Source organism: Macaca fascicularis, chromosome 8 (genome assembly GCF_037993035.2).
Source record: "Macaca fascicularis isolate 582-1 chromosome 8, T2T-MFA8v1.1".
NCBI classification, from domain to species: Eukaryota; Metazoa; Chordata; class Mammalia; order Primates; family Cercopithecidae; genus Macaca; species Macaca fascicularis.
The window spans coordinates 108,655,325-108,682,149 of record NC_088382.1 but is presented as its reverse complement, the minus strand read 5'-3'; the positions used below and the strand labels follow the sequence as shown (position 1 = coordinate 108,682,149).

Sequence of the window (26,825 nt, the reverse complement as noted above, 5' to 3'; positions counted from 1 at the left end):
TTGAGGACACTGTGCTAAGTGAAATAAGCCAGACACAAAATGACAAATATTGTATGATTGCACTTACTTGAGGTACTTAGAGTAGTCAAAAATCATAGAAACAGAAAGTATAATAGAATGATGGCTGCCAGGGAAAACAGGAGGAGAATGGGAAGTTATTACATAATGGATACAGTGCTGCCCCTTTGCAAGATGAAAAGCATTCTGGAGATCAGTGACAGTGACTTAGCTGAAGCTGAGTCAGTTTAGAGAGCTGAGCAAAATACAGGGGTACAGGAAGCAGCAGGAAAAGCCCTATAGGCTCTCTGGGTCCCCTGGCAAGCCATTTCTGCCTTGCCTCATAGGGGTCTCTGGGGAGGGCTGCTAGAGGCAATGGGAAAAGGCCACAGGGAGAATGAAACCTCCAGTTGAACTTTTTAACAATTACAACCAAATGAGATGACTCCTAGCCAGAACTCGGGGGAGGGCACGAATCCGGTGTGCAGACTCCACCAGCGGGGAAGCACAAAGGCCCTATCTGCTTTCACAGCTGGGAGGCTGACAGCCTGGGACAAGTTCTCAGCCCTGCTCATCCACTGCCTGGAAACAGACTCAGTGCTGCTGGGGGCCGGGTATGGTGGGAGTGAGATCAGCCCTGTGCAGGGTCCAGCCCCACAGCATCAGTGGGTTTTTCTCCCCGTGTGTGGAGACGAGAGATTGTAGAAATAAAGACACAAGACAAAGAGAGAAAAGAAAAGGCAGCTGGGCCCGGGGGACCACTACCACTAAGACGCGGAGACCGGTAGTGGCCCTGAATGCCAGGCTGTGCTGATATTTATTGGATACAAGCCAAAGGGGCAGGGTAAGGAGTGTGAGCCATCTCCAATGATAGGTAAGGTCACATGGGTCACGTGTCCACTGGACAGGGGGCCCTTCCCTGCCTGGCAGCCGAGGCAGAGAGAAAGACAGGAGAGAGACACAGCTTACGCCTTTATTTCTGCGTATCAGAGACTTTTAGTACTTTCACTAATTTGCTACTGCTATCTAGAAGGCAGAGCCAGGTGTACAGGACGGAACATGAAGGCGGACTACGAGTGTGACTACTGAAGCACAGCATCACAGGGAGATGGTTAGGCCTCCGGGTAACTGCGGGTGGGCCTGACTGACATCAGGCCCTCCACAAGAGGTGGAGGAGTAGAGTCTTCTCTAAACTCCCCTGGGGAATTCCTGGTCTGCTAAGTAGCGGGTGTTCTTCCTTGACACTGACGCTACCGCTAGACCACAGTCCGCTTGGCAACAGGCATCTTCCCAGACGCTGGCGTTACCACTAGACCAAGGAGCCCTCTGGCAGCCCTGCCAGGGCATAACAGAAGGCTCGCACTCTTGTCTTCTGGTCATTTCTCACTATGTACCCTCAGCTCCAATCTCTGTATGGCCTAGTTTTTCCTAGGTCATGATTGTAAAGCGAGGAGTATTATAATATTGGAATAAAGAGTAATTGCTATAAACTAATGATTAATGATATTCATATATAATCATATCTATGATCTATATCTAGTATAACTATTCTTAGGTTATATATTTTATTATACCATAACAGCTCATGCCCTCGGTCTCTTGCCTCAGCACCCAGGTGGCTTGCCGCCCACAGCCCTATAGGTAGGTTGTGTGGGAGCTGTGTGAGGCCTGTGACTGCCGATTTTTCCCCACTTCCCTAACAACATGCATGATACAGTAGAGGCAGCCATAATCCTCATAGGAACATAACTCCATTGACCTGGGAACCTCACCCCCATCCCCAACAGCAGTCACAGCAAGACTCGCCCAAGGAAAACCTGAGCTCAGACACACTGCCCCCATCTAATGGTTCTTCCCTATCCACCTTGGTAGCTGAAGAAAAATGTCATATACTTTCGGGAGTTCTAAGGCCCCACCCACCACCTGTTCCTCCCCATACTACCACAGCTGATATTCTCTTGAAAGCGCAGGTGACCAACCAGCACAAAGATAGTGCATTAAGCAACCAAAACAAAGGACCCTCACAGAGTCCATTTCACTCCCCTGTCACCTCCACTGGAGAAGATATCCACGACTGAGAGACCCACAGAAGGGTGACATCAAAGGATTCTGTGCAGACAACTCCCAGTACCAGCCTATGGCCTGGTAGACCTGCTGGGGTGGCTAGATCCAAAAGAGAGATAACAATCACTACAGCTCAGCTCTCAGGAAGCCACATCCCTAGGAAAAGGAGATCAGAAGAACACCCCATGGACAAAAGAATCTGAACAACAGCCTTGAGCCCTAGACTTTTCCTCTGACAGAGCCTACCCAAATGAGAAGGGACCAGGAAACCAACTCCAGTATATGACAAAACAAGGTTCTTTAACACCCTCAAAAATTCACACTAGCTCACCAGCGACAGACCCAAACCAAGAAGAAATCCCTGATTTACCTGAAAAAGAATTCAGAAGATCAGTTATTAAGCTAATTGAGGAGTCACCAGAGAAAGACAAAGCCCAATTTAAGGATATCAAACAAATGATATAAGAAATGAGGGAAGAAATTTTCAATGGAATAGATAGCATATATAAAAAACAATCAAAATGTCAGTAAACAATGGACGCACTTACAGAAATGCAAAATGCTGGCCAGGCACAGCGGCTCACGCCTGTAATCCCAACACTTTGGGAGGCCAAGGTAGGTAGATCATGAGGTCAGGAATTTGAGACCAGCCTGGCCAAGACGGTGAAAGCCCATCTCTACTAAAATTATAAAAATTAGCCAGGTGTGGTGGCAGGCACCTGAAATCCCAGCTACTCGGGAGGCTGAGTGAGGCAAGAGAATTGCTTGATCCAGCGAGGTGGAAGTTGTAGTAAGTCGAGATTGCCCCACTACACCCTAGCCTGGGCAACAGAGCAAGACTCCATCTCAAAAAAAAAAAAAAAGAAAGAAATGCAAAATGCTCTGGAAAGTCTCAGGAATAGAATCAAACAAGCAGAAGCAAGAACTTCAGAGCTCAAAGACAAGATGTTCGAATTAACCCAATCCAACAAAGACAAAGGAAAAAGAATAAGAAAATATGAACAAAGTCTCCAAGAAGTCTGGGATTATGTTAAATAACCAAACCTAAGAATAATTGGCATTCCTGAGGAAGAAGAGAAATCTAAAAGTTTGGAAAACATGTTAGGGGGAATGATCAAGGAAAATTTCCCCAGCCTGGCTAAAGACCTAGACATCCAAAGACAAGAAGCTCAAAGAACACCTGGGAAATTCATCACAAAAAGATCATCGCCTAGGCACACTGTCATCAGGTTGTCTAAAATTAAGACAAAGAAAAGAATCTTAAGAGCTGTGAGGCAAAAGCATGAGGTAATCTATAAAAAAATAAAAATAAAAAAATAAAAACCTATTGAATTAACAGATTTCTCAGCAGAAACTCTATAAGCTAGAAGGGATTGGGGCCCTATCTTCAGCCTCCTTAAACAAAACAATTATCAGCCAAGAATTTTGTGTCCGACAAAACTAAGCTTCATAAATGAAGGAAAGATAGAGTCTTTTGCAAACAAATAAATACTGAGAGAATTTGCCACTACCAAGCCAGCACTACAAGAACTGCTAAAAAGGGAGCAACTCTTGAAACAAATCCTGGAAACACATCAAAACAGAGCCTCTTTAAAGCATAAATCTCACAGGACCTATAAAACAAAAATACAATTTGAAAAAAAAAAAAAAAAGGTATACAGGCAACAAATAGCGCAACAAACGGAATGGTATCTCACATCTCAATACTAATGTTGAATGTAAATGGCCTAAAAGCTCCACTTAAAAGATACAGAATTGCAGAATGGATAAGAACTCACCACCCATCAACTGCCTTCAAGAGATTCACCTACCACATAAGGACTCACATAAACTTAAGGTAAAGGGGTAGAAAAAGACATTCTATGCAAATGGACACCAAAAGCGAAAAGCAGTATCCATCCTTATATCAGAAAAAATAAACTTTAAAGCAACAGCAGTTAAAAAAGACAAAGAGGGACATTATATAATGATAAAAGGCTGTGTCCAACAGGAAAATATCAGAATCCTAAATATATAAGCACCTAACACTGGAGCTCCAAATTTTCTTTTTTTTTTTTTTTTTGAGACAGAGTTTCACTCTGTCACCCAACCTGGACTGCAGTGGCGTCACCTCAGCTCACAGCAACCTCCGCCTCCCAGGTTTAAGTGATTCTCCTGTCTCAGTCCCCTGAGTGGCTAGGATTACAGGCGCCCGCTACCACACCCAGTTAATTTTTGTATTTTTAGTAGAGAAGGGATTTCACCACGTTGGCCAGGCTGGTCTCAAACTCCTGACCACTGGTAATCCGCCCATCTCGGCCTCCCAAAGTCCTGAGATTACAGGCATGAGCAACCTCACCCAGCCTAGAGCTCCCAAATTTATAAAACAATTACTACCAGATCTAAGAAATGCAATAGACAGCAACACAATAATAGTGGGGGACTTCAATACTCCACTGACAGCACTAGACAGGTTATCACAACAGAAAGTCAACAAAGAAACAATGGATTTAAATTATACCCTGGAACAAACGGACTTAACAGATATTTACAGAACATTCTATCCAACAACTGCAGAATATTCATTCTCTTCATCAGCACATGAAACTTTCTCCAAGATAGACCATATGAGAGGCCACAGAACGAGCCTCAATACATTTAAGAAAATTACAATTGGCCGGGCGCGGTGGCTGAAGCCTGTAATCCCAGCACTTTGGGAGGCCGAGATGGGTGGATCACAAGGTCAGGAGATCGAGACCATCCTGGCTATCATGGTGAAACCCCGTCTCTACTAAAAAATACAAAAAACTAGCTGGGCGAGGTGGTGGGCGCCTGTAATCCCAGCTACTCGGGAGGCTGAGGCAGGAGAATGGCGTGAACCCGGGAGGCGGACCTTGCAGTGAGCTGAGATCTGGCCACTGCACTCCAGCCTGGGCGACAGAGCGAGACTCCGTCTCAAAAAAAAAAAAGAAAATTGCAATTATATCAAGCACTCTCTCAGAACACAGTGGAATAAAACTGGAAATCAACTCTAAGAGGAACCTTCAAAACCACGCAAATACATGGAAATTAAGCAAACTGTTTCTGAGTGATCATTGGGTCAACAATAAAATCAAGATGGAAATTAAAAATTTCTTTGAACTGAATGACAATAGTGACACGACCTATCAAAACCTCTGGGATACAGCTCAGGCGGTGCTAAGAGGAAAGTTCATAGAGCAGAGCACAGTGGCTCACGCCTGTAATCCCAGCACTTTGGGAGGCCAAGGTGGGTGGATACACTGAGGTCAGGAGTTCAAGACCAGCCTGGCAAAAATGATGAAACCACGTCTCTACTAAAAATACAAAAATTAGTCAGGCATGGTGGCAGGCGCCTGTAGTCCCAGCTACTTGGGAGGGTGAAGCACGAAAACTGCTTGAACCCCAGAGGAGCAGGTTGCAGTGAGCCAAGATTGTGCCACTGCACTCTGCCTGGGTGACAGAGCAAGACTTCATCTCAAAAAAAAAAAAAAAGAGAAAAAGAAAGTTCATAGCCCTAAATGCCTATCTCACAAAGTCTGCAAGAGCACAAACAGATGATCTAAGGTCACACCTCAAGGAGCTAGAGAACGAGAACAAACCAAACCCACACCCAGCAGAAGAAAGGAAATAACCAAGATCAGTGCAGAAATAAATTAAACTGAAACAAAAAAAATACAAAAGATAAATGAAACAAAAAGCTGGTTCTTTGAAAAGACAAGTAAAACAGAGAGACCATTAGCGACATTAACCAAAAAAGAAGAGAGAAAATCCAAATAAGCTCAATTAGAAACAAAACAGGAAATATTACAACCAACAAGACAGAAATACAAAGGATCATTGAAGGCTACTATGAACACCTTTACACGCATAAACTAGAAAACCTAGAGGAGACGGATAAATCCCTGGAAAGATACAACCTTCCTTTTAGCTTAAATCAGGAAGAATTTGATACCCTGGACAGACCAGTAACAAACAGCAAGATTGAAATAGTAATAAAAAATATTACCAACAAAAAAAAGTCCAAGACCATACGAATTCACAGCTAAATTCTACCAGACATTTAAAGGAGAATTGGTACCAATCCTATTGACACCATTCCACAAGACAGAGAAAGAGGGAATCCTCCCTAAATCATTCTATGAAGCCAATATCACACTAATACCAAAACCAGGAAAGGACATAACAAAAAAAGAGAACTACAGACCGATATCCCTGATGAACATAGATGCTAAAATCCTTAACAAAATACTAGCTAACTGAATCCAACAACGTATCAAAAAGATAATCCACCCATGATCAAGTGGGTTTCATACCAGAGATGCAGGGATGGTTCAACACACACAAGTCAATAAATGTGATAAATCACATAAACAGAATTAAACACAAAAATTAGATGTAGAAAAAGCAATCAAAAAAAAATCCAGCATGGCTTTATGATTAAAACTCTCAGGAAAATTGGCATACAAGTGACATACCTCAATGTAATAAATGCCATCTACGACAAACCCATAGCCAACATAATACTAAATGGGGAAACGTGAAAGCATTCCCTAAAAGAACTGGAACAAGACAAGGAGGCCCACTCTTACCACTCCTCTTAAACACAGAGCAATCAGATAAGAGAAAGAAAGAAAGGCCATCCAAATCGGCAAAGAGGAAGTCAAACTGTCACTGTTTGTTGATGATATGATTGTTTACCTAGAAAACCCTATCAAGACTCCTCCACAAACCTCCTAGAACTGATTAAAAAAAAAATTCAACAAAGTTTATGGATAAAAAATTAATGTACACAAATCAGTAGCTCTTCTATATACCAACAGCGACCAAGCTGAGAATCAAATCAAGAACTCAACCCCTTTTCATTAGCTACAAAAATAAAATAAAATACTTAGGAATATACCTAACCAAGGAGGTGAAAGACCTCTACAAGGAAAACTACAAAACACTGCTGAACGAAATCATAGATGACACAAATAGAAACACATCTCATGCTCATGGATGGGTAGAATTAATATTGTGAAAATGACCATACTGCCAAAAGCAATTCACAAATTCAATACAATTTCCATAAAAATGCCACCATCGTTCTTCACAGAACTAGAAAAAAAAATCCTAAAATTCGTAGGGAACCAAAAATGAGTCTGCATAGCCAAAGCAAGACTAAGCAAAAAGAACAAATTTGGAGGCATCACATTACCTGATTTCAAGCAATACAATAAGGCCATAGTCACCAAAACAGCATGGTACTGGTATAAAAATAGGCACATGGACCAATGAAACAGAATACAGAACCCAGAAATAAGCCCAAATACTTACAGCCAACTGATCAAGCAAACTAACATATAAAGTGGGGAAAGGACACCCTATCCAACAAATGGTGCTGGGATAACTGGCAAGTCACATGTACGAGAATGAAACTGGATCCTCATCTCTCACGTTATACAAAAATCAACTCAAGATGGATGGATCAAGGACTTAAATCTAAGACCTGAAACTATAAAAATTCTAGAACATAACATCAGAAAAGCCCTCTAGACATTGACTTAGGCAAGGATTTTATGACCAAGAACCCAAAGGCAAATGCAATAAAAACAAAGATAAATAGCTGGGACTTAATTAAACTAAAGCGTTTTTGCACAGCAAAAGGAACAGTCAGCAGAGTAAACAGACAATACACAGAGTGGGAGAAAATCTTCACAATCTATACATCTGACAATAGACTAATACCCAGAATCTACAATGCACACAAATTAGCAAGAAAATAAACAATCCTAACAGAAAGTGGGCTAAGGACAAGAATAGATAATTCTCAAAAGAAGATACACAAATGGCCAACAAACATATGAAAAAATGCTCAACATCACTAATAATCAGGGAAATGCAAATCAAAACTATCATATGATACCAACTTACTCCTACAAGAATGGCCATAATCAAAACATCAAAAAATAATAGATATTGGCATGGCTCCAGTAAACAAGGAACACTTCTACACTGCTGGTGGGAATGTAAACTAGTACAACCACTACATAAAATGGTGTGGAGATTCCTTAAAGAACTAAATGTAGAACTACCATTTGATCCAGCAATCCCACTACTGGGTATCTACGCAGTGGAAAAGGAGTCATTATACAAAAAAAGATACTTGCACACATGTGTTTAAAGCACACACATTTATAGCAAAACAATTCACAATTGCAAAAATGTGGAACCAATGTAAATGTCTGTCAATCAACGAGCAGATAAAGAAACTGTGATATAGATAGATAGACACAATGGAATACTACTCAGCAATAAAAAAGAATGAATTAATGGCATTTGTAGTGACCTGGAGGAGATTGGAAACTATTATTCTAAGTGAAGTAACTCAGGAATGGAAAACCAAATATCGTTATGTCCTCACTGATACATGGAAGCTAAGCTATGAGGATGCAAAGGCATAAGAATTACACAATGAACTTTGGGGACTCGGGGGAAAGAGTGGGAAAGAGGTAAGGGATAAAAGCCAACGAATTGGGTACAGTGTATATTGCTTGTGTGATGAGTGCACCAAAATCTCACGAATTACCACTAGAGAATTTACTCATGTAACCAAACACCACCACCTGTTCCCCAATAACTTATAGAAATAAAAAGTTTTAAAAAATAAAAATAAAATGGTTGATTGTATGTTATGTGAATTTCGCTTCCATTAAAAAAACACACACACAAACACTGACTTATTTTAAAAAAGAAAAAAAGAGGCCGGGTACGGTGGCTGAAGCCTGTAATCCCAGCACTTTGGGAGGCCAAGGCAGGCGGATCACAAGGTCAGGAGATCGAGACCATCCTGGCTAACATGGTGAAACCCTGTCTCTACTAAAAATACAAAAAATTAGCCGGGCGAGGTGGCAGGCAACTGTAGTCCCAGCTACTCGGGAGGCTGAGGCAGGAGAATGGCATGAACCCAGGAGGCGGAGCTTGCAGTGAGCGGAGATTGCGCCACTGTACTCCAGCCTGGAAGACAGAGCAAGACTCCATCTCAAAAAATAAATAAATAAATAAATAAATAAATAAATAAATAAATAAATGATGTGGTTATAAAGAAAAGAAAAGAAGCTGGAGAGGGCAACATGGTTGCCGGAAAGTATTTCCCCAAAATGTAGCAGAGAAATAAGCACTTTAAATGATAGCAAAGTGCCAATAAAGCAAATGAGAGATTGAAAGTGAAGGAATACTGTAAAGTGAGATACTTAAGATACAGAGACAGGATCCACAACAAAGTGAATGCTTCAAGGAACAGCAAAGTCCGTAACATAACCATAAAAGGATTGGCTGAAATGGAACAGAAATAAGGATGACAGAGTTAAAAATCAAGGAATTGTGTTGCTAGAGAATTATATAAGAATCCATATGGACACTGAAATGACCCAAGATGGATGAACTGAAATGACCCAAGATGGATGAACAAAAAAAGTCTGTGAACCAGGTAACAAAATTTTCAGTCACAGGGACCACAAAACCAACGGATGATGGCTATCAGGGGACCATAAATGGTTATATAGTCAGGTCACACGAGCTTCAAAAAATAAGAGATATTTGTGAATGTGTGTGGAAGAGTAATGGTCTAGAGTCAGTCCAATTAGAAGGCCATTTATTATAACATTCAAGCAATGACCTCACCAATGACAATGATGATAAACAGACTTCAGCCAAGCTAAGAGAGAGGTGATACCTCTCTTGTAGGCCTCCTAATCTCAAATTCTAACTAATTGATTTTTTAAATCAATTAACAGAGACTGATTATTCTTAATAGTCTGCCAACACAACTGTACTAATTCATAATAATCAGCACTTAAAATTCTAATGATCACATGTAAAATTTCTACAAGTAAATCCATGAAATCCCTGATGGTAAACAGAGCACATTGATGGCCAGAACAAATGACCATCAAGTAAATACAAAATCCTACCTAAATGTAAACAAAATTTAAAAAAAAAAAAAAAAAAAAAAAAAACTTTGTCCTGTGAAAGTATGGAAATTCTCTAGATCCCAGAAAAGTTCTGCTAGATAGAGCAGATAGGTGCTGGTATCCAATCAAAGAAAGCTTTATTTGCCTGCACTACAGTGGAAAAAATAATTCTGAAGCCCTTCGTCAAAATTAGCCATTCAAATCAAAACAGCTGCCTCATATCTTTAAGTCTAATTACACTGACACAGACTTTTTAGAAAAACAAAAATAAACTACAAGATGAAACTATAAAAACAATTTGATATAAAATACCACAGTCAAGAGTAATAACATATCACTTATTGATCAGGTCACCTAAATCTATGGGTTGTCAGGACCAAAATTTTTTTCTTATTAATACTGGAAATCAGTGGCTCATGCTTGTAATTCCAGTAATTTGGGAGGCCAAGGCAGGAGGGTCACTTGAAGCCAGGAGTTCAAGACCAACCTGGGCAACACAGCAAGACCCAGTATCAAAAACAGAAACAAAACAAACAAAAAGTGGCTTACTGGTTTCTGACTTAAAATGTTTAAGAAAGGTATCTGTGCTTATGGGAAACAGAAAACTCTCTCTGAATTAAAATACCACAGATACAAATATTTTCACTTTTTTGTTTAAAATCTAACTAAACTTGTAGGTACATGAGATAAAAGAATAAAATCACCTTAGGTTTTCAAACAGAAGATTTTTGTAATCTTAAACAGCCATATCAACAATCAGAAGGTTATGACAGTAAAGAAATAAAATTAAACTTGCAAAAATGATTTTAAAATAAGTTAAGCTAAAAAGGAGAAAGGTGGTAAAAGATTATGACAGTAAAGAAATGAACTTGCAAGGTGGATCACGAGGTCAGGAGATCGAGACCATCCTGGCTAACACGGTGAAACCCCGTCTCTACTAAAAAATGCAAAAAACTAGCCGGGCGAGGTGGTGGGCACCTGTAGTCCCAGCTACTTGGGAGGCTGAGGCAGGAGAATGGCGTGAACCCGGGAGGCGGAGCTTGCAGTGAGCTGAGATCCGGTCACTGCACTCCAGCCTGGGCGACAGAGCGAGACTCTGTCTCAAAAAAAAAAAAAAAAAGAAGCTAAGCTAAAAAGGAGAAAGATGGTAAGAACATATACATAAAAATAAGTTTCATCTGGAGTGAAACTGCAACTATTTCTCCTATTAGAAGATAATCTCCGATTTTTAGGTTCAAAAGATGCTTTTCAAATTTTATTTTATTTATTTTTATTTTGAGATGGAGTTTTGCTCTTGTTGCCCAGGCTGGAAGCAATGGCGCGGCCTCTGCTCACTGCAACCTCCGCCTCCTGGGTTCAAGCAATTCTCCTGCCTCAGCCTCCCACTTTTCAAATTTTTTATGAAAAATAAGTAGTATTTCCATAAACAGCCTTACAAATAGTTACATTTATTAGATTAAAAGAGATTTTAACATTTATGTTCCAGGTGGTACAAAAACCAGAATAAATAGGTGGTTTAGAAACAAATTTATCATTCTCTTTAGGTTGAAGAAGTTTTTTTTTTTTTTGGAGACAGAGTCTCCCTTTGTCACCCAGACTGGAATGCAGTAGCGCAATCTTGGCTCACTGCAAGCTCCGCCTCCCGGGTTCATGCCATTCTCCTTCCTCAGCCTCCAGAATAGCTGGGACTACAGGCGCCGGCCACCATGCCCAGCTAATGTTTTGTATTTTTATTAGAGACGGGGTTTCACCATGTTAGCCAGGATGGTCTCGATCTCCCGACCTTGTGACCTGCCCGCCTCGGCCCCACAAAGTGCTGCAATCACAGGCATGAGCCACCGTGCCCAGTCAAGACTTAATTCAATGATCAAAGAAAGCACATTAATCATATAATTTTTAAAATTGTATAGCAAGTCTTGTCCTGTTTTACAGATGAGACCCATACAGGCTGAACAAAAAAGAATATGAAAAAGGAGAGGAGTACATAGTTAAATGGAAGTTACTGATAATGTTTTAGCTCTTGAGCTATGTTAACAAGTATTTATTAGATTAGCATGGACATGATGTGTCATGAATCAAAAACTGTGTATCTGAAATCAAAAACAGGATAAACAGTTTACAAGTAGTAACTCTGCAAGATTTAAAAGTGAGGGCAATGACTGACATATATACGTCTCTCAGAGTAAATAGGAAATCGTTAACAACTATTTCTTGAGTGAAGTTTCAATATATTTTTAAAAATTCAGAGTAAACATCAAGATGGATTTCATTTTACGTAACACAACAACTTGGTCACCCACTCATCCTAAAAATCTCTATAAGTAAAACTGATTATAATGATATGTTAAGGCAGTGTATTTAAACCATGACCACTAGAATCACAATCATTATGAATCTTTTTCTAAGTGTCTTTTGCTGAGATTATATAAATATTTTAGCAATGCTTTTCAGTGCAGTACAGAGTAGACAACCAATAAATGTTGGTAGAATTAAATTTACCTTCACAAACAAGACATGCCTTCATATCAAGGCATTTAACAATATCTTATTTTTGGAATGATCTTATCTGATTTAAGCCTTATATTCATACCTTTTAATCATACTTCAATACATTCATATATATAATAGTTTTTTAACAGATTCATATCTTTGAGTACCTATAACTCTAAAAGGCCCCTTCACTAAACCTACCATTCCAACCCCAATTTTATTTAGAAAATACATCTTTTCTTCGTGGTGATTCTACAGTAACCTGAAATAATTTGAATATAAACTTATTCAGTTTTACTACTACATGCGTAATTTTCAGCTTAATTACATACTATACTAACCAAAGCTTAAAACAGGAAAATAAACTATTTTAAAATCTGTTTCATCTACAATGTTTTTACTCAAAATTTAATTCCAATCACTAGCATAAACCCAAGCATTACTCTCCAGGGGTGTACACTGCTAAATAATTTGTCCAAATGTCAACTGCAATTTTCGAAAATCCTCTCTAACCCAAAATGTTAAACATCTGTAAAAAATACTTGTTTTGAGAGTGGTTTACATTCATGACATTTAACCTTTTGCTGTACACACCACAAAATTCAAGTCTCAATTACCATGCAAGCAGGAAACCTGATCATTTCTGCAGTAGCCATCTGCATAGTCCAATATCAAGTATTAGTTCTAGGTTGCACTAAGTCATGTGTTACAAGTCTTTTTCTGCAGCCTCTATAATTAGTTGTAATTTGCCTCTGTTAAAACGTGTTTCTTAAAGGACATCTGGCCTTGAAATTTCCACCTTCTCAATGAAAAAATACTTAGTGTCTGGATTTTTTTTTTTTTTTTCTCTTTTAATATGGAACACTGCATGGGTGGTATAACCAAGTCCAGACTTTGAAAAAAAAATAAATTCCAAGAAAAGATAATAATTAAGAACCATTTAAGTATTACCAACTATAAATGTAAAGTAAAACTTTTTTGTAACTATCCACAGATTTCTAAATTAATCTCTCAAATATTAAAAGATCACAAAGTAACTTTTCATTTTCATGAGAATATAACATTGGTCTATTAACTTCTAGAAACTATATTAAGTTAAATTGGATAATACATGTTTGGAATCAAAGATTTCATAAATGGAAAAAACATCTGAGTCCAGTGGGTTGATATGACACTCAAAGCATCCACTTAAAATAGGAAATAATTTTAACAGTTCATATATAACCCTAACTTCACAAAGATTAAAGTTACATTTAGAATATGTTAAACCTACATACAGATTCACATGAAGTCATTTTAATAATACTTATCAATTTACTTGATTATAGCCAATCTTCCTTAAAACTAAAAGTTAAATGTTAAGTAGCTGATTAAAAAAAAAAAAAACTAATAAAAATGAATGACAGACACACCACTCTTCTGCAAGGTGAAAGTGGAAACATTCTCCACAATAAGCTATGGTCCTGACCTATTTTGCTTTCCTAGATTGGAAAATTTTTGGTAGAAACTCTTTAAAACCAATATTACACATCTGCAAAAAAACACTAGCAAGAAATGTAAGATGGGTCAGAGAAGGAAGAAATAAATCTGAAAAAAGAAAAAATCAGTTTCTTATACCAAAACTTCAAAAACAATTATAAAATTTGGTGCAAATATATTTTCATCTTCCCAAAAAATAACCTGAGAAATTCCCTTCAGATTTAGAAAAATTATGTAAAGAAAAAATTCATACAGGTCTTTTGCAAAAATCTAAAAATGTTAATGTAAAAATTGGACACAATTAGGCTGCACTTTCATTGTAGATGTAATAAGCAATAAGCAATCTGCAAGGTCCCTAGTAGAGCTATGACAAAGTAAGTAAAATCTGTATGAAAACAACCTTTACATATTTTATTCAAATTTAAAAACGCCCATTGCAAATAATCATGTAACTTAAAAGGGCATATACAAATTAAAGGCCAGGCACGGCGGCTCATGCCTGTAATCCCAGCACTTTCAGAGGCTAAGGCGGGCAGATCACGATGTCAAGAGATCGAGACCATCCTGGCCAACATGGTGAAACCCCTTCTCTAGTAAAAATACAAAAATTAGCTGGGCGTGGTGGTGCACACCTGTAGTCCCAGCTACTCAGGAGGCTAAGGCAGGAAAATCGCTTGAACCCGGGAGGCGGAGGTTGCAGTGAGCCGAAATCGCACCACTGCACTCCAGCCTGGCAACAGAGTGAGACTCTCTCAAAAAAAAAAAAAAAAAAAAAAAATTAAGTATATAAGCTATGTTTATGTAACAGTTGATATATTCAAAAAGGTAAAGAAATGTCAAATACTACTAAAATTAGTTAACATAAACAACTTAGTTCAATAATGTCTTACCTGTATCCCATCCTTAAGTTTCAAAATGCATTCCATAGTATTGATGGTAATTACCACTGGTTCTGAACCCAGTTTTGTCCATGGTACATGAATCCTTAATTCATGAATATGTCCACTCAAAAAAGTGAATGGTAATTTCAGTTCCTTAAAACACAAAACATTGCATAAGTTAGTAAGTGTTTAATATTTTTTATTATAATATGCAAATTCCTTTTTTAAAAAATAAAATTTCCAACACAAGAATATTTGGGGACTTACTGTTTAGTGCTTAATATTTTTCATTCTAATGTACAAATTCCTTTCTTAAAAGAGAAATAAAATGTCCAACACAAAAATATTTTGAGAATTACTGTTTATCAAAAAGTAGCATCAAATACCTTGTTAGGCCATACTTAATGATAAATAATAATTTATAGTACAAGTTACATTTAATAAGTTACTTAAGCACTCTAGGCCTGTCTCCTACTTTGCTGAATGGAAATAATATATAATACTTGGTACATGATGTAAGCTCATAGATGGTAGTACAACAGTATATAGCAGCAGTACTTGAGATACCTGAAATGATGTAATTTTTTAAGTCTCCATCTAAAAATATGTCTTCAAAATATGTTTTAAACTAATAGAACAGTATTCTAAGTCAAGTTGAAAGGGGAGCTCAACTGGAGATTTGAGAATAACTTGACAAAATGAAAACTGATCAACCTAAAAAAAAAAAATGTATTCCACTTCACCTAATGTAAAATTGAACTGGATACTACTTGGTCCTAAATTTTAAATATTTTCTGACTGCTTTCCATTATCATTAGATAAAAGATTAGACATGAAAAATTTCACCAAAATTGCTTTATGCTCATTTGTCTCACTTCTAGATACAATTTGTTTACAAATCAACAAAGGACGAAGAAAAAAATGTATTCCCATCACATTTTTTACAGTTATTGTAACTCTATTTGTGAAAGTTAATAAAAATATTAAGCTTATTCATTCACATTTTAGCCTACCTAGTTGGTTCAGCAACACAGTAGCAATATACCTAAATACAGACAGTATAGCAAAGTGATTAAGACCAATAACTCTGCAGCCAGCAAAGACTTTATTGTATCTGTGCCTCAGTTTCATTATCTTTAAAATTTGTATAAAAATACTATATTTTGAATATTAGATCAATTAAAATATATAAAGCTTAGAATACTACCTTCCTCACAGAGAAATCATTATAAAGGTGCTAAATATTATTATTATAATTACAAAAGTATGGGCCTAATTTGTTTCTTCAACCAGAGGTTTTTTTTTTTTAAAGGGCAGCTATTAAGTTTATTGTTAGTACTCTATGCTAATAGAATGTCACAATTTTTAGACCTTTGTCATTATCACAGTATTTTTAAAATGCATTAATTTCTTCAAGCATTGTTCAGCTAGCACAAGATTATATATTGATCAGTGCCTGTAACAAAAGCAATATTTACTAAGCACTGAGTATGTACCAGGCACTATTCTAAGCACCTTACTTGTAAACAATTATTTACTCCTCCTAAGAACCACAAAATGTAAATACCATTATCCCCATTTTACAGTGAAGAATCTGAGACATGAAGGGTCAAGAATCTTCCCAAAATGAAACATCTAGGAGAGCCTGGACTCAAAATTAAGAAATATTATGCCAGAGCCATGGCTCTTAACCACTATAATACTGCCTCTACACTTCCATTATCAGCACTGAAAATGTTTCCACTGGCTATTTATCTACCTAACTGGACAATGAGCAGATTACAATTCCACCTCTCCCACCCTATGCCTTGTGTAACAATGATACATTTGCAAAATGGCTATCAAAGTTGCAGTCTAAGGGCATAAATCAGATTGTCTCAGAGTTCTCAGAGTACAGATGTTTAAAGACACCTGAATCAAACTCAAGAACTTAGTGTCATCAGAATGCTACTAACCAAACATTAACACAAGAGGTAACTTTCTGGATTAGAACATGGAATTTTGAGACATATGATCTGACTATAAGCAAGATAGTTTCAATTTCAAAATCACAGAGGAAAGAAAAATAAATAAATAACATATATTTATATATACTGTTTAAAAGGTGAAACACAAATGATGATTGTTATAACAAATGGATCTTCCTTGAGGTAACCAAAAAAGGTATTTTCTTTTCATTCTTTTTCCTTCTTGAAATATATAAATCTACAACTTTAAAATATTTTATTTATGTATAACTTTTAGGTAATACATCATGTAAAATGCATCCCTAAAATCAGAACATCTATGATAATGCAATGGATATTAGTAGCAAAGAATTTCAGAAGAGAGTTGAATATATCTCAAAAATCTAATTATAGGTAAGGTATTATAAAATAACAGAGAAAAGGGATACTTTTAAAATGAACATAACAGGCAACAAAAGCAAATATAGAAAAATGAGACATCAAATTTTAAAACTTCTGCACAACAAAGGAAAAAGAATAAAAAAGATAACTTATGAAATGGACAAAAATATTTGCAAACCATCTATCTGATAAGGTACTACTATCTAGAATATATAAACAAGTTCCATGACTAATCAACAACAAAATAACAGTAATTCTATTTAAAAATGGACAAAGGAATTGAAGACATGTCCACAAAAAAGATATACAAATGGCCAACAAGTATATGAAAAGAAGCTCAACGTAACTACTCATTAGGGAAATGCAAATCAAAAACCACAATGAACTATCTCTCAGTCATAACAATGGCCATTATCAAAAACATAATAAGTGTTGAGAAAATGGAATACTTATGCACTCTTAGTGGAAACATAAAATGGTACAACTGCTACAGAACATAATATGGAGGTTCCTCAACAAATCAAAAGCAGAATTACAATGATCCAGAAACCCCAGTTCTAGGTATATACCCAAAATAATTTAAAAGAAAATCTTAAGGAGATATTCACACACCCATGTTCAAAGCAGCATTAATCACAATAGCTGTAAAGTAAAAGCAACTCTAATATCCATTTTTGAATGAATGGATAAGCAAAATGTAATACACACATACAATGGAATATTATTCAGCCTTAAAAAATAAGCAAATCCCATAATATACCATAACATGGACAAAACATGAGGACATTATGGTAAATAAAATAAGCCAGTTATGAAAAGATAAATACTGTATGATTCCACATATATAAGGTATCTAACATTGTCAAACTCTTAGAAAGTAGACTGGTGGTTGTCAAGGGCGGGGGCAGGGGAAAGGTAAAAAGGGAGTCATTGGTTCAATAGACAGAGTTTCAGATTTACAAGACAAAAATGTTCTGAAGATCTGCTCCACAAGGATGTGCATATAGTTAACAGTAATATAGTATATACTTAAAAGTGCTTAAGATGGTCATTTCTCTTTAAGAAACAAGGTCTAACTCTGTCACCCAGGCTGGAGTGCAGTGGCACAATCAGCTCACTGAAACCTCCAACTCCTGGGCTCTCCCACCTCAGCATGCCAAGTAGCTAGGATTATATGCCCATGGCACCACACCCAACCAATTTTTTAAATTTTTGGCACAGATGAGTCTCACTATGTTGCCCAGTCTGGTCTTCAACTCCTGGGCTTCAAGCTATCCTCCCATCTCAGCCCTCAAAGTGCTGGGATTATAGGCACGAGCCACCATGCCCAGCCTCAATGACAAATTTTATGTCACATATTTGTTACTATCAGAACACACTCACACAGACATACACATAAGTGACAAGACTTCAAGAATGCTGAATGAGGAGCTCGGCAAATCCTCTCCCCAAAAAGCAATGACAAAAAGGACAAAGTTGTCAAAAATAACAGACAGCTCAGCAGCAATAAGAGTAACGCTAGCATAAGGTCACAATACAATTTGGGTCAGGCAACAAAACAGCAGATCAGTCCAAAAATTAACAGAGAAATCTGGAAAATGATATAGCCTAACGGGATTTTGCCAAGGTCTCACATATATATTACTGGTAGTCTAGAAAGTTGTACGCATATGCAAGAATGCACTTATTCAGAAGACTGTATATCTGTTGTTCCACCAGATATACAGATACAATCCCCCAAGCAACCACAAAGAGAGGGCAGTAACCAGCAAACTACTCATTTCTAGTTAACCATGAGGCCTCATGAACATAGAGAATTTAAAAAAAAAAAAAAAATCAGACTTATAATCTCCTGACTTTGAAAGTATTACCCAGTAAATGTATATATCCCATGTCAAAGAGTAAATACCTTACTAGCTCAAAGGTTTAAACAATCTCCAATCACTGGCTGATGACTAAGTTATAGTAACCCAGTGAAATTCCTAGAATGCCAGGCTTAAAAATAGAAAAGAGAATTTTTTTTTTTTAATGAGCAGAGAAATCAGAGGGCACACGAAACAGACATCACAAAATTAGTAGAGGCAAATCAATAAACAAACCTGCAACAACAACCATCTCCTGGAGGAGAAGAAATCAAAATCCTAAGTTGCTGCAATATATTAAACAAAATGTCCAATTTACAACAAACAACTACGACACATGCAAAGCATACAGAAATAAAAACAGTTAATAGAAACTATCTTTGAAGGAGATCAAATGCAGGGCTTGGTACACAAAGACTTCAAAACATCAATTCCGAATATGTTCAAAGAAATAAGGGAAACCATATACAAATTTTTTTTTTTTTTTTTTTTTTTTGAGATGGAGTCTCACCCTGTCACCCAGACTGGAGTGCAATGGTGTGATCTCGGCTCACTGCCATCTCTGCCTCCCAGGTTCAAACGATTCTCCTGCCTCAGCCTCCCGAATAGCTGGGATTACAGGCACCCACCACCACGCCCAGCTAATTTTTGTATTTTTAGTAGAGATGGGGTTTCACCATGTTGGCCAGGCTGGTCTCGAACTCCTGACCTCAAGTGATCCACCCACCTCGGCCTCCCAAAGTGCTGGGATTACAGGCATAAGCCACTGCACCCGGCCTCAATTAGAAAATGTCAATAAAAAGAAATTACCAAAAAAATGAAAATTTTGGAGTTGAAAGTACAATCAACAAAATAAAAAATTCACTAGAAGGGCTCAGCAGCAGATTTGAATTGGCAAAAGAATCAGTGAATTCAAATCCAAATATATCATAGTCAAACTGCAGAAAGCCAGGGACAAAAAAAAAAAGCTGAGAGCAGAAAGACAGAAACAATTTTTCACGTACAAGGAAACTTTTAGTAGATTAACACCTAATTTCTCCCAGAATTCTATATCCAGCAAAATTATCCTTCAACAATGCAAGCAAATTAAAAGATACTCAAATAAAGAATAAGATAATTGATTCCTAGCAGAATATTAATGGAAGTTCATTAGACTGAAAGGAAGTAGCAACAGATGATAAAACAAATTCACACAACAAAAAAATACAGGTAATTATGTTGGTGACTGGTAAAGGACATTATAAATGCTTTTTTCTCCCGTGTTGTTCTGATTTAAAAGGAAATTGCGTAAAACAATAATGATAAAATTGTATTGTTTGACTTTTAACAAGTGAAGATGCAATATATATGACAATAACAGCACAAGCAGCAGAAGAAAATGGAGCTATAGTAGGGAAATGTTCTCTATTTTAATAGAATAAAGTTATCAATAATCTCAAGTAGTTTGCAGTAAATCAGATGCATATTATAATCCCCCAAGCAACCACAAAGAAAATAATTCAGGCCAGGCGCAGTGGCTCACATCTGTAATCCCAGCACTTTGGGAGGCTGAGGCGGGCGGATCACGAGGTCAGGAGATCGAGACCATCCTGGCTAACACGGTAAAACCCCGTCTCTACTAAAAATACAAAAAAAAAAAAAATTAGCTGGACATGGTGGCGGGTGCCTGTAGTCCCAGCTACTCGGGAGGCTGAGGCAGGAGAATGGCATGAACCCGGGAGGCGGAGCTTGCAGTGAGTCGAGATCACGCCACTGCACTCCAGCCTGGGCAACAGATCAAGACTCTGTCTCAAAAAAAAAAAAAAAAGAAAGAAAATAATTCAAAAGTAATTTGAAAGTCAATAAAGGAGTTAAAATAGAACATCGAAAAACATCAATTTACTACAAAAGAAATTAATAAGAGTATCAGAGGAACAAAACAGACATGAGGCACACAGAAAATAATAGCAAAATGATAAATGTAAATCCAATCATATGAATAAAAATTAGAGGTGAACAGATTAAAAACTTCAATCAAAATGGAACCCAATGCTCATCTCCTCCACAAAGAAAAACCAAAACAACAAATAGAGCACTTTGAGTTGAATGTCTATGGGAGAACAATGGAACTCATCAGGAAGTAATGAAGATCTTCTGAGGCACAGAAAACTCCACATGTCAGCATAAAGAGGAAAGGAGAGCACCTGGCCAAAATCAGCCTGGAGCCAGAAGGGGCTCTCCATTGACGAGAAAAGTTAAGCAAGACATCCTCAGCAGTCCCCATGACCACTGTGGATACTTGCAATCCAAGCTACAGGGCAGCTCCACAGTCCTCACAAGCCCTGAGTCCAGTATAGGGAGCTGCCTGAGGTCCATAAGGCTGGATTGCTCCAGAAAGAGAATTCACATTTGATCCACTGAATTCCCCAGGATCCAAGCTGCTGCAGTACTACATCATTTGGAGAATGAAGCAACTACTAGAGTGCATTCTGCCTTGGGGCTCAACAGCCCTGGCAGCTCTACATCCCTTGGACCCTGTAATCAGAAAATGGCAGCTGAGAAATAGCAGCCATTTCTCAGGGACTAAGGACCAGCCTGTCTAGCATTCCTCACCCCAAGCAAAGCCACACCACTGCCTCCACAAACACCCACAGTCTAGCCCACTGAGGCAATCACAGAAAATGCTGATATTGATGACGGCTGAAGAAATCACATAGAAATTACATTACTGCACCCAATGAGGAAAAAAGCCTGGGCACCCTACTCAACCAATACCGAAGTCAAATCTACAGGAAAAAGTTTTTTCCTATGAAAACTACTTCATAAAATTGGCAGAGGTGGTTGTTCTTCCAGATAAACAGATATCAAGCTAGGGACACAAGAAACATGAAAAGGCATGGAAACATGACACCACAAAGGAACACAGTAATTCTCTAATAACATACCCCAAGGAAAACAAACCAATAAAATACCTGAAAAGGAATTCACAGTAATTTCTTAAGGAAACTCAGTGAAATACAAAAGAATACGGATAGTGAATTCAACAAAATCAGAAAAACAAGTCATGATCTGAATGAGAAATTCAACAGATATATGCCATAAAAAAGAACCAAACAGAAATCTTAGCATTGAAGAAGTCAATGAATAAAATTTAAAAATACAATTGAAAGTTTCAGCAATACACGAGATCAAGCAGAAGAATTTGTGAACTTGAACATAAGGCTTTTGAAATATAGTAAATCTTCACCTAACATCATCAGTGGGTTCTTGGAAACTGTCATTTAAATGAAACAACATGTAACAAAACTAATTTCACGGCCGGGCACGGTGGCTCACGCCTGTAATCCCAGCACTTTGGGAGGCCAAGACGGGCAGATCACGAGGTCAGGAGATCGAGACCATCCTGGAGAACACAGTGAAACCCTGTCTCTACTAAAAAAATACAAAAAAATTAGCCGGGCGTAGTGGCGGGCGCCTGTAGCCCCAGCTACTCGGGAGGCTGAGGCAGGAGAATGGCGTGAACCCGGGAGGCGGAGCTTGCAGTGAGCAGAGACCGCGCCACTGCACGCCAGCCTGGGCAACTGAGCAAGACTCCATCTCAAAAAAAAAAAAAACAAAACTAATTTCACCTAGGCTAACTGATATAAACAAAAGTTCCTACAGCCTATGTCTAGTCACAAAAACATGACCAATATTGTAAAGAGTCAAACCACTTCTAATATCAAATACTGAAATAGATGTAGGCTATATGTACATTTAAGAAAGATTAATGAAATTATTAAATTAGTATTAAATTAGTATCAAATTATTACATTATTAAATTAATAAAATTAAGATTAATAAATATTTACCAAATTTATGGTCAATCGGTGAATGATAGCAGTCACAATAGTTGTGAATGAAATCATGAAACAAATGTTTGGAAAGTGAAAAGAGGAGCATCTTCTAATGCCACACAGTTAAAAAACAAGGAATACTGTGAGATCACTGAGTGCTTTCTGAATGCATCATATATTGTGCATTTGTATGATTATCATATACTTTATGAATTTTTATTTTATAGTATCATGCAATTGTTCATTTTCCAACCTGCTTATTCCAGTTCAGTGTCACAGGTGGCTGAAGCCTATCCTGCCACTCAGGGTAAAAAGTAGAAACCAGTTCTGGACAGGACACCATTACATCACAGTTCACACACACACACACTCACTCACTCACTCATACTGGGACAATTTAGACATACCAGTTAACCAAACATTCACATCTTTGGGAAGCAGAAGGAAACCAGACTATCCAGAGAAAACCCATGCAGACATGGGGAGAACAAGCAAACTCCATAAAGACAGAGGGCCTGACCAGAAATCATTTTTGTCTCAGCAACATTATAACTAAACAATGCTGAACATTGTTTTGAGGTCCTGCTGTACCCAGGTTAGCCAAAAAAAACAAAGAAACAAATAAAAAACAGTTAAAAAGAATGAGAAGAAAGCATACAGGGCCTATGGGATAGTATTAAGTTAAAAAAAAAAAAAAAAAGCATGTATTTTTGGAGGTCCGGGGAAAAGAACAGACAAGGCATATAAAACCTATTTAAATAAATAATAGCTGAAAACATCTCAAGTCATGGGAGAAATATAAACATCCAGGTCCAGGAAGCTCAAAGTTTCCCAAATAGTCTCAACCCAAAAAGGTCCTCTCAGGATACACTATAGTCAAACTGAGAAAAGATGAACATTACAGTGAAACTGTCAAAATTCAAACACAAAGAGAATTTTAAAAATAGGAAAAGTGTGAAGTAACACATAGGGACTCTCCATAAGACTAACAGCAGATTTCTCAGCAGAAACATAGGCCAAGAGACAATGAGATGCCATATTCAAAATGTTGAAAGAAAACAAACTGTTAGCCAAAATTACCATAACTAGTAAACCTCCCCTTCAGAAATGAAGGAAAAATAAAATCTTTCCCAGAGAAGCAAAAAATGAGGTAATTTATCACCACTAGACTGAATGGACAAGAAATGATTAGGGGAATCCTAGAACTGAAAACGAACAGACTATAACTACCATCATGAAAACATGCAGAAGTGTCAATCTCATTGATGAAGCAGATTCACAAATGAGAAAGAGAAGTAAAAATTATCACTATAGAAACCACCAAACTGCAAAGATAAACAATAAGAAACTAAAGAAGAAAGAATGGATATATATTTTAAAGAAACAAAAGGCAATTAGCAAAATGACAAGAGAAATTCCTCACCTATCAATAATAACCTTGAATGTAAACAAATAAAAATGCCAAATTAAAAACTATAATCCCCAATTAAAAGCTATAAACTGGATGAATGGATTAACAAAAAACAAGACCGGCTGGCCATCGTGGCTCACACTTGTAATCCCAGCACTTTGGGAGGCCAAGGCAGGCAGATCACCTGAGGTCAGGAGTTTAAGACCAGCCTGGCCAACGAGGTGAAACCCCGTCTCCACAAAAATACAAAAATTAGCTGGGCATGATGGTGGATACCTATAATGCCAGCAACTTGGGAGGCTGACGCGGGAGAACCACTTGAACCTGGGAGGCAGAGGTTGCAGTGAGGCAAGACTGCACCACTGCACTCCAGCCTGGTGACAGCGTGAGAGGGGGAAGTGGGGGGGCGGACAGGCAGGGAAACAAGACCCAACTATATGCTGCCTATAAGAAACTCACTTCTGTAAACATATACATAAACTTAAAATGAAGAAATGAAGAAAGTTCCACCAAAAATGAATAGGAGTAGCTATCCTTATATCAGAAAAAATACACTTTAAGTCACAAACTATATAAGGAGACAAAGGTCATTATATAATAATAATGAAGTTGGGCCGGGCGCGGTGGCTCAAACCTGTAATCCCAGCACTTTGGGAGGCAGAAACGGGTGGATCACGAGGTCAGGAGATCGAGACCATCCTGGCTAACACGGTGAAACCCTGTCTCTACTAAAAAATACAAAAAACTAGCCGGGCGAGGTGGCAGGTGCCTGTAGTCCCAGTTACTCAGGAGGCTGAGGCAGGAGAATGGCGTGAACCCGGGAGGCGGAGCTTGCAGGGAGCTGAGATCCGGCCACTGCACTCCAGCCTGGGCCACAGAGCAAGACTCCGTCTCAAAATAATAATAATAATAATAATAACAACAACAATGAAGTCAATTTGACAAGCATCTATAACAACTATAAATATATACACACTCACTACTAGAGCACTCAGATACAGCAAATATTATTGGATCTAAAGAGAGAGATAAACTCCTTTACAATAATAATTGGGGACTTGAACACCCCACTCACAGCCCTGAACAGATCACTGGCAAAAAATCAGTCAAAAATACCAAATTTCAATTGCAGTTTAGACCAAATAGACCTAACATATTTACAGAACAACAGCTGCAGAATACATTCTTGCCATTAGTACACAAAAAAAATTCTCCAAAAATTTTAAAAGTCAAAGTCATATCAAGTTTCTTTTCTAACGACAATAGAACAAAACTAAAAATCAGTAACAAGTAAACTTTGGAAACTGTACAAATACATGAAAATTGAATAGCATGCTCTTGAATAACCAATGGATCAATAAAGTGAACAAGAAATTTTAAAATTTCTTGAAACAAATGAAAATAGAAATACAACATAGCAAATCCTATGGAATATAGCAAAAACAGTACAAACAGTTTTTAGCATTAAACAGTTGTATCAAGAAGTTGAAAGATTTCAAATAAACAACCTAACGATGCATGTCAAGGACCTAGAAAAGCAAGAACAAAACAAACACAAAATTAGTAAAAGGAAAGATATTATGAGGATCAGAACAAAATAAATGAAATAGACACCAAACAATACAAAGGATCAACAAAATGAAAAGCTGGTTTTTTGAAAAGATAAACAAAATCAGCAAACTATTACATAGACTAAGAAGAAAAGAGACCAAACCACAGAAATACAAAGGATCATTAGTGACTATTATGAACAAGTATACACCAATAAATAAGTGAACCTAGAGAACACAAATAAATTCCCAGACACATAATCTACCAAGATTGAACCAAGAAGAAACAGAAAACTTGAAAAGTCCAATAACGAGTAATAAGATTGAATCAGTAATAAAATCACCCAACAAAGAAAAGCCTGGGACTGAATGGCTCCACTACTGAATTCCACTAAACTTTTTAAAAAGAATACCAATTCTTCTCAAACTATTCCAAAAAAACTGAAGGATAGAAAATCCTTCCTAACTCGTTCTACAAGGCCAATATTACCCTAATAACAAAACCTAACAGGGAACAACAGAAAAAGAAAACAAGACAACACGCCTGATGAACACAGATGCAAAATCCTCAACAAAATACTAGCAAACCAAATCCAATAGCACAGCAAAATGATTATACACCATAATTAAATGGGATTTATCCCAGGAATGCAAGAATGGGACAAAAAGCTTTTCCTCTAAGAACTGCAAAGAGACAAAATGCCCATTTTCACCAGTCTTATTCAACATAGTACTGAAGTCCTAGCCAGAGTAATTAAGCAAGGGAAAAAAAATTTTTTGAACAGGGATCCAAATTGGAAAAGAAAAAGTCAAACTGTCCCTATTTGCAGATGACATGATCTCATATGCAGAAATACCTAAAGACTCTATCAAAAAACTCTTAGAACTGATAAATTCAGTAAAGTTGCAGGATATAAAATCAACATATAAAAATCAGTAGTGTTTCCTACAACAATAACAAACTAGCTGAAAAAGA

General features: G+C 37.5%; 1 protein-coding gene across 28 annotated transcripts in view; it reads right to left on the bottom strand.

Moving 5' to 3' along the window:
* Positions 1–26,825, bottom strand: part of VPS13B (vacuolar protein sorting 13 homolog B) — an 857,597-nt gene that overhangs the window by 817,775 nt on the left and 12,997 nt on the right. For all 28 annotated transcript variants that reach the window (XR_012416560.1, XR_012416558.1, XR_012416559.1 and 25 more), the window contains exon 3: positions 14,873–15,016. Coding sequence is in view for 20 of the 28 variants with exons in the window: in XM_073999176.1 (XP_073855277.1) it covers positions 14,873–15,016 (144 nt within the window). In the remaining 8 variants the exon portion in view is untranslated. The remainder of the gene's footprint in view (positions 1–14,872; positions 15,017–26,825) is intronic.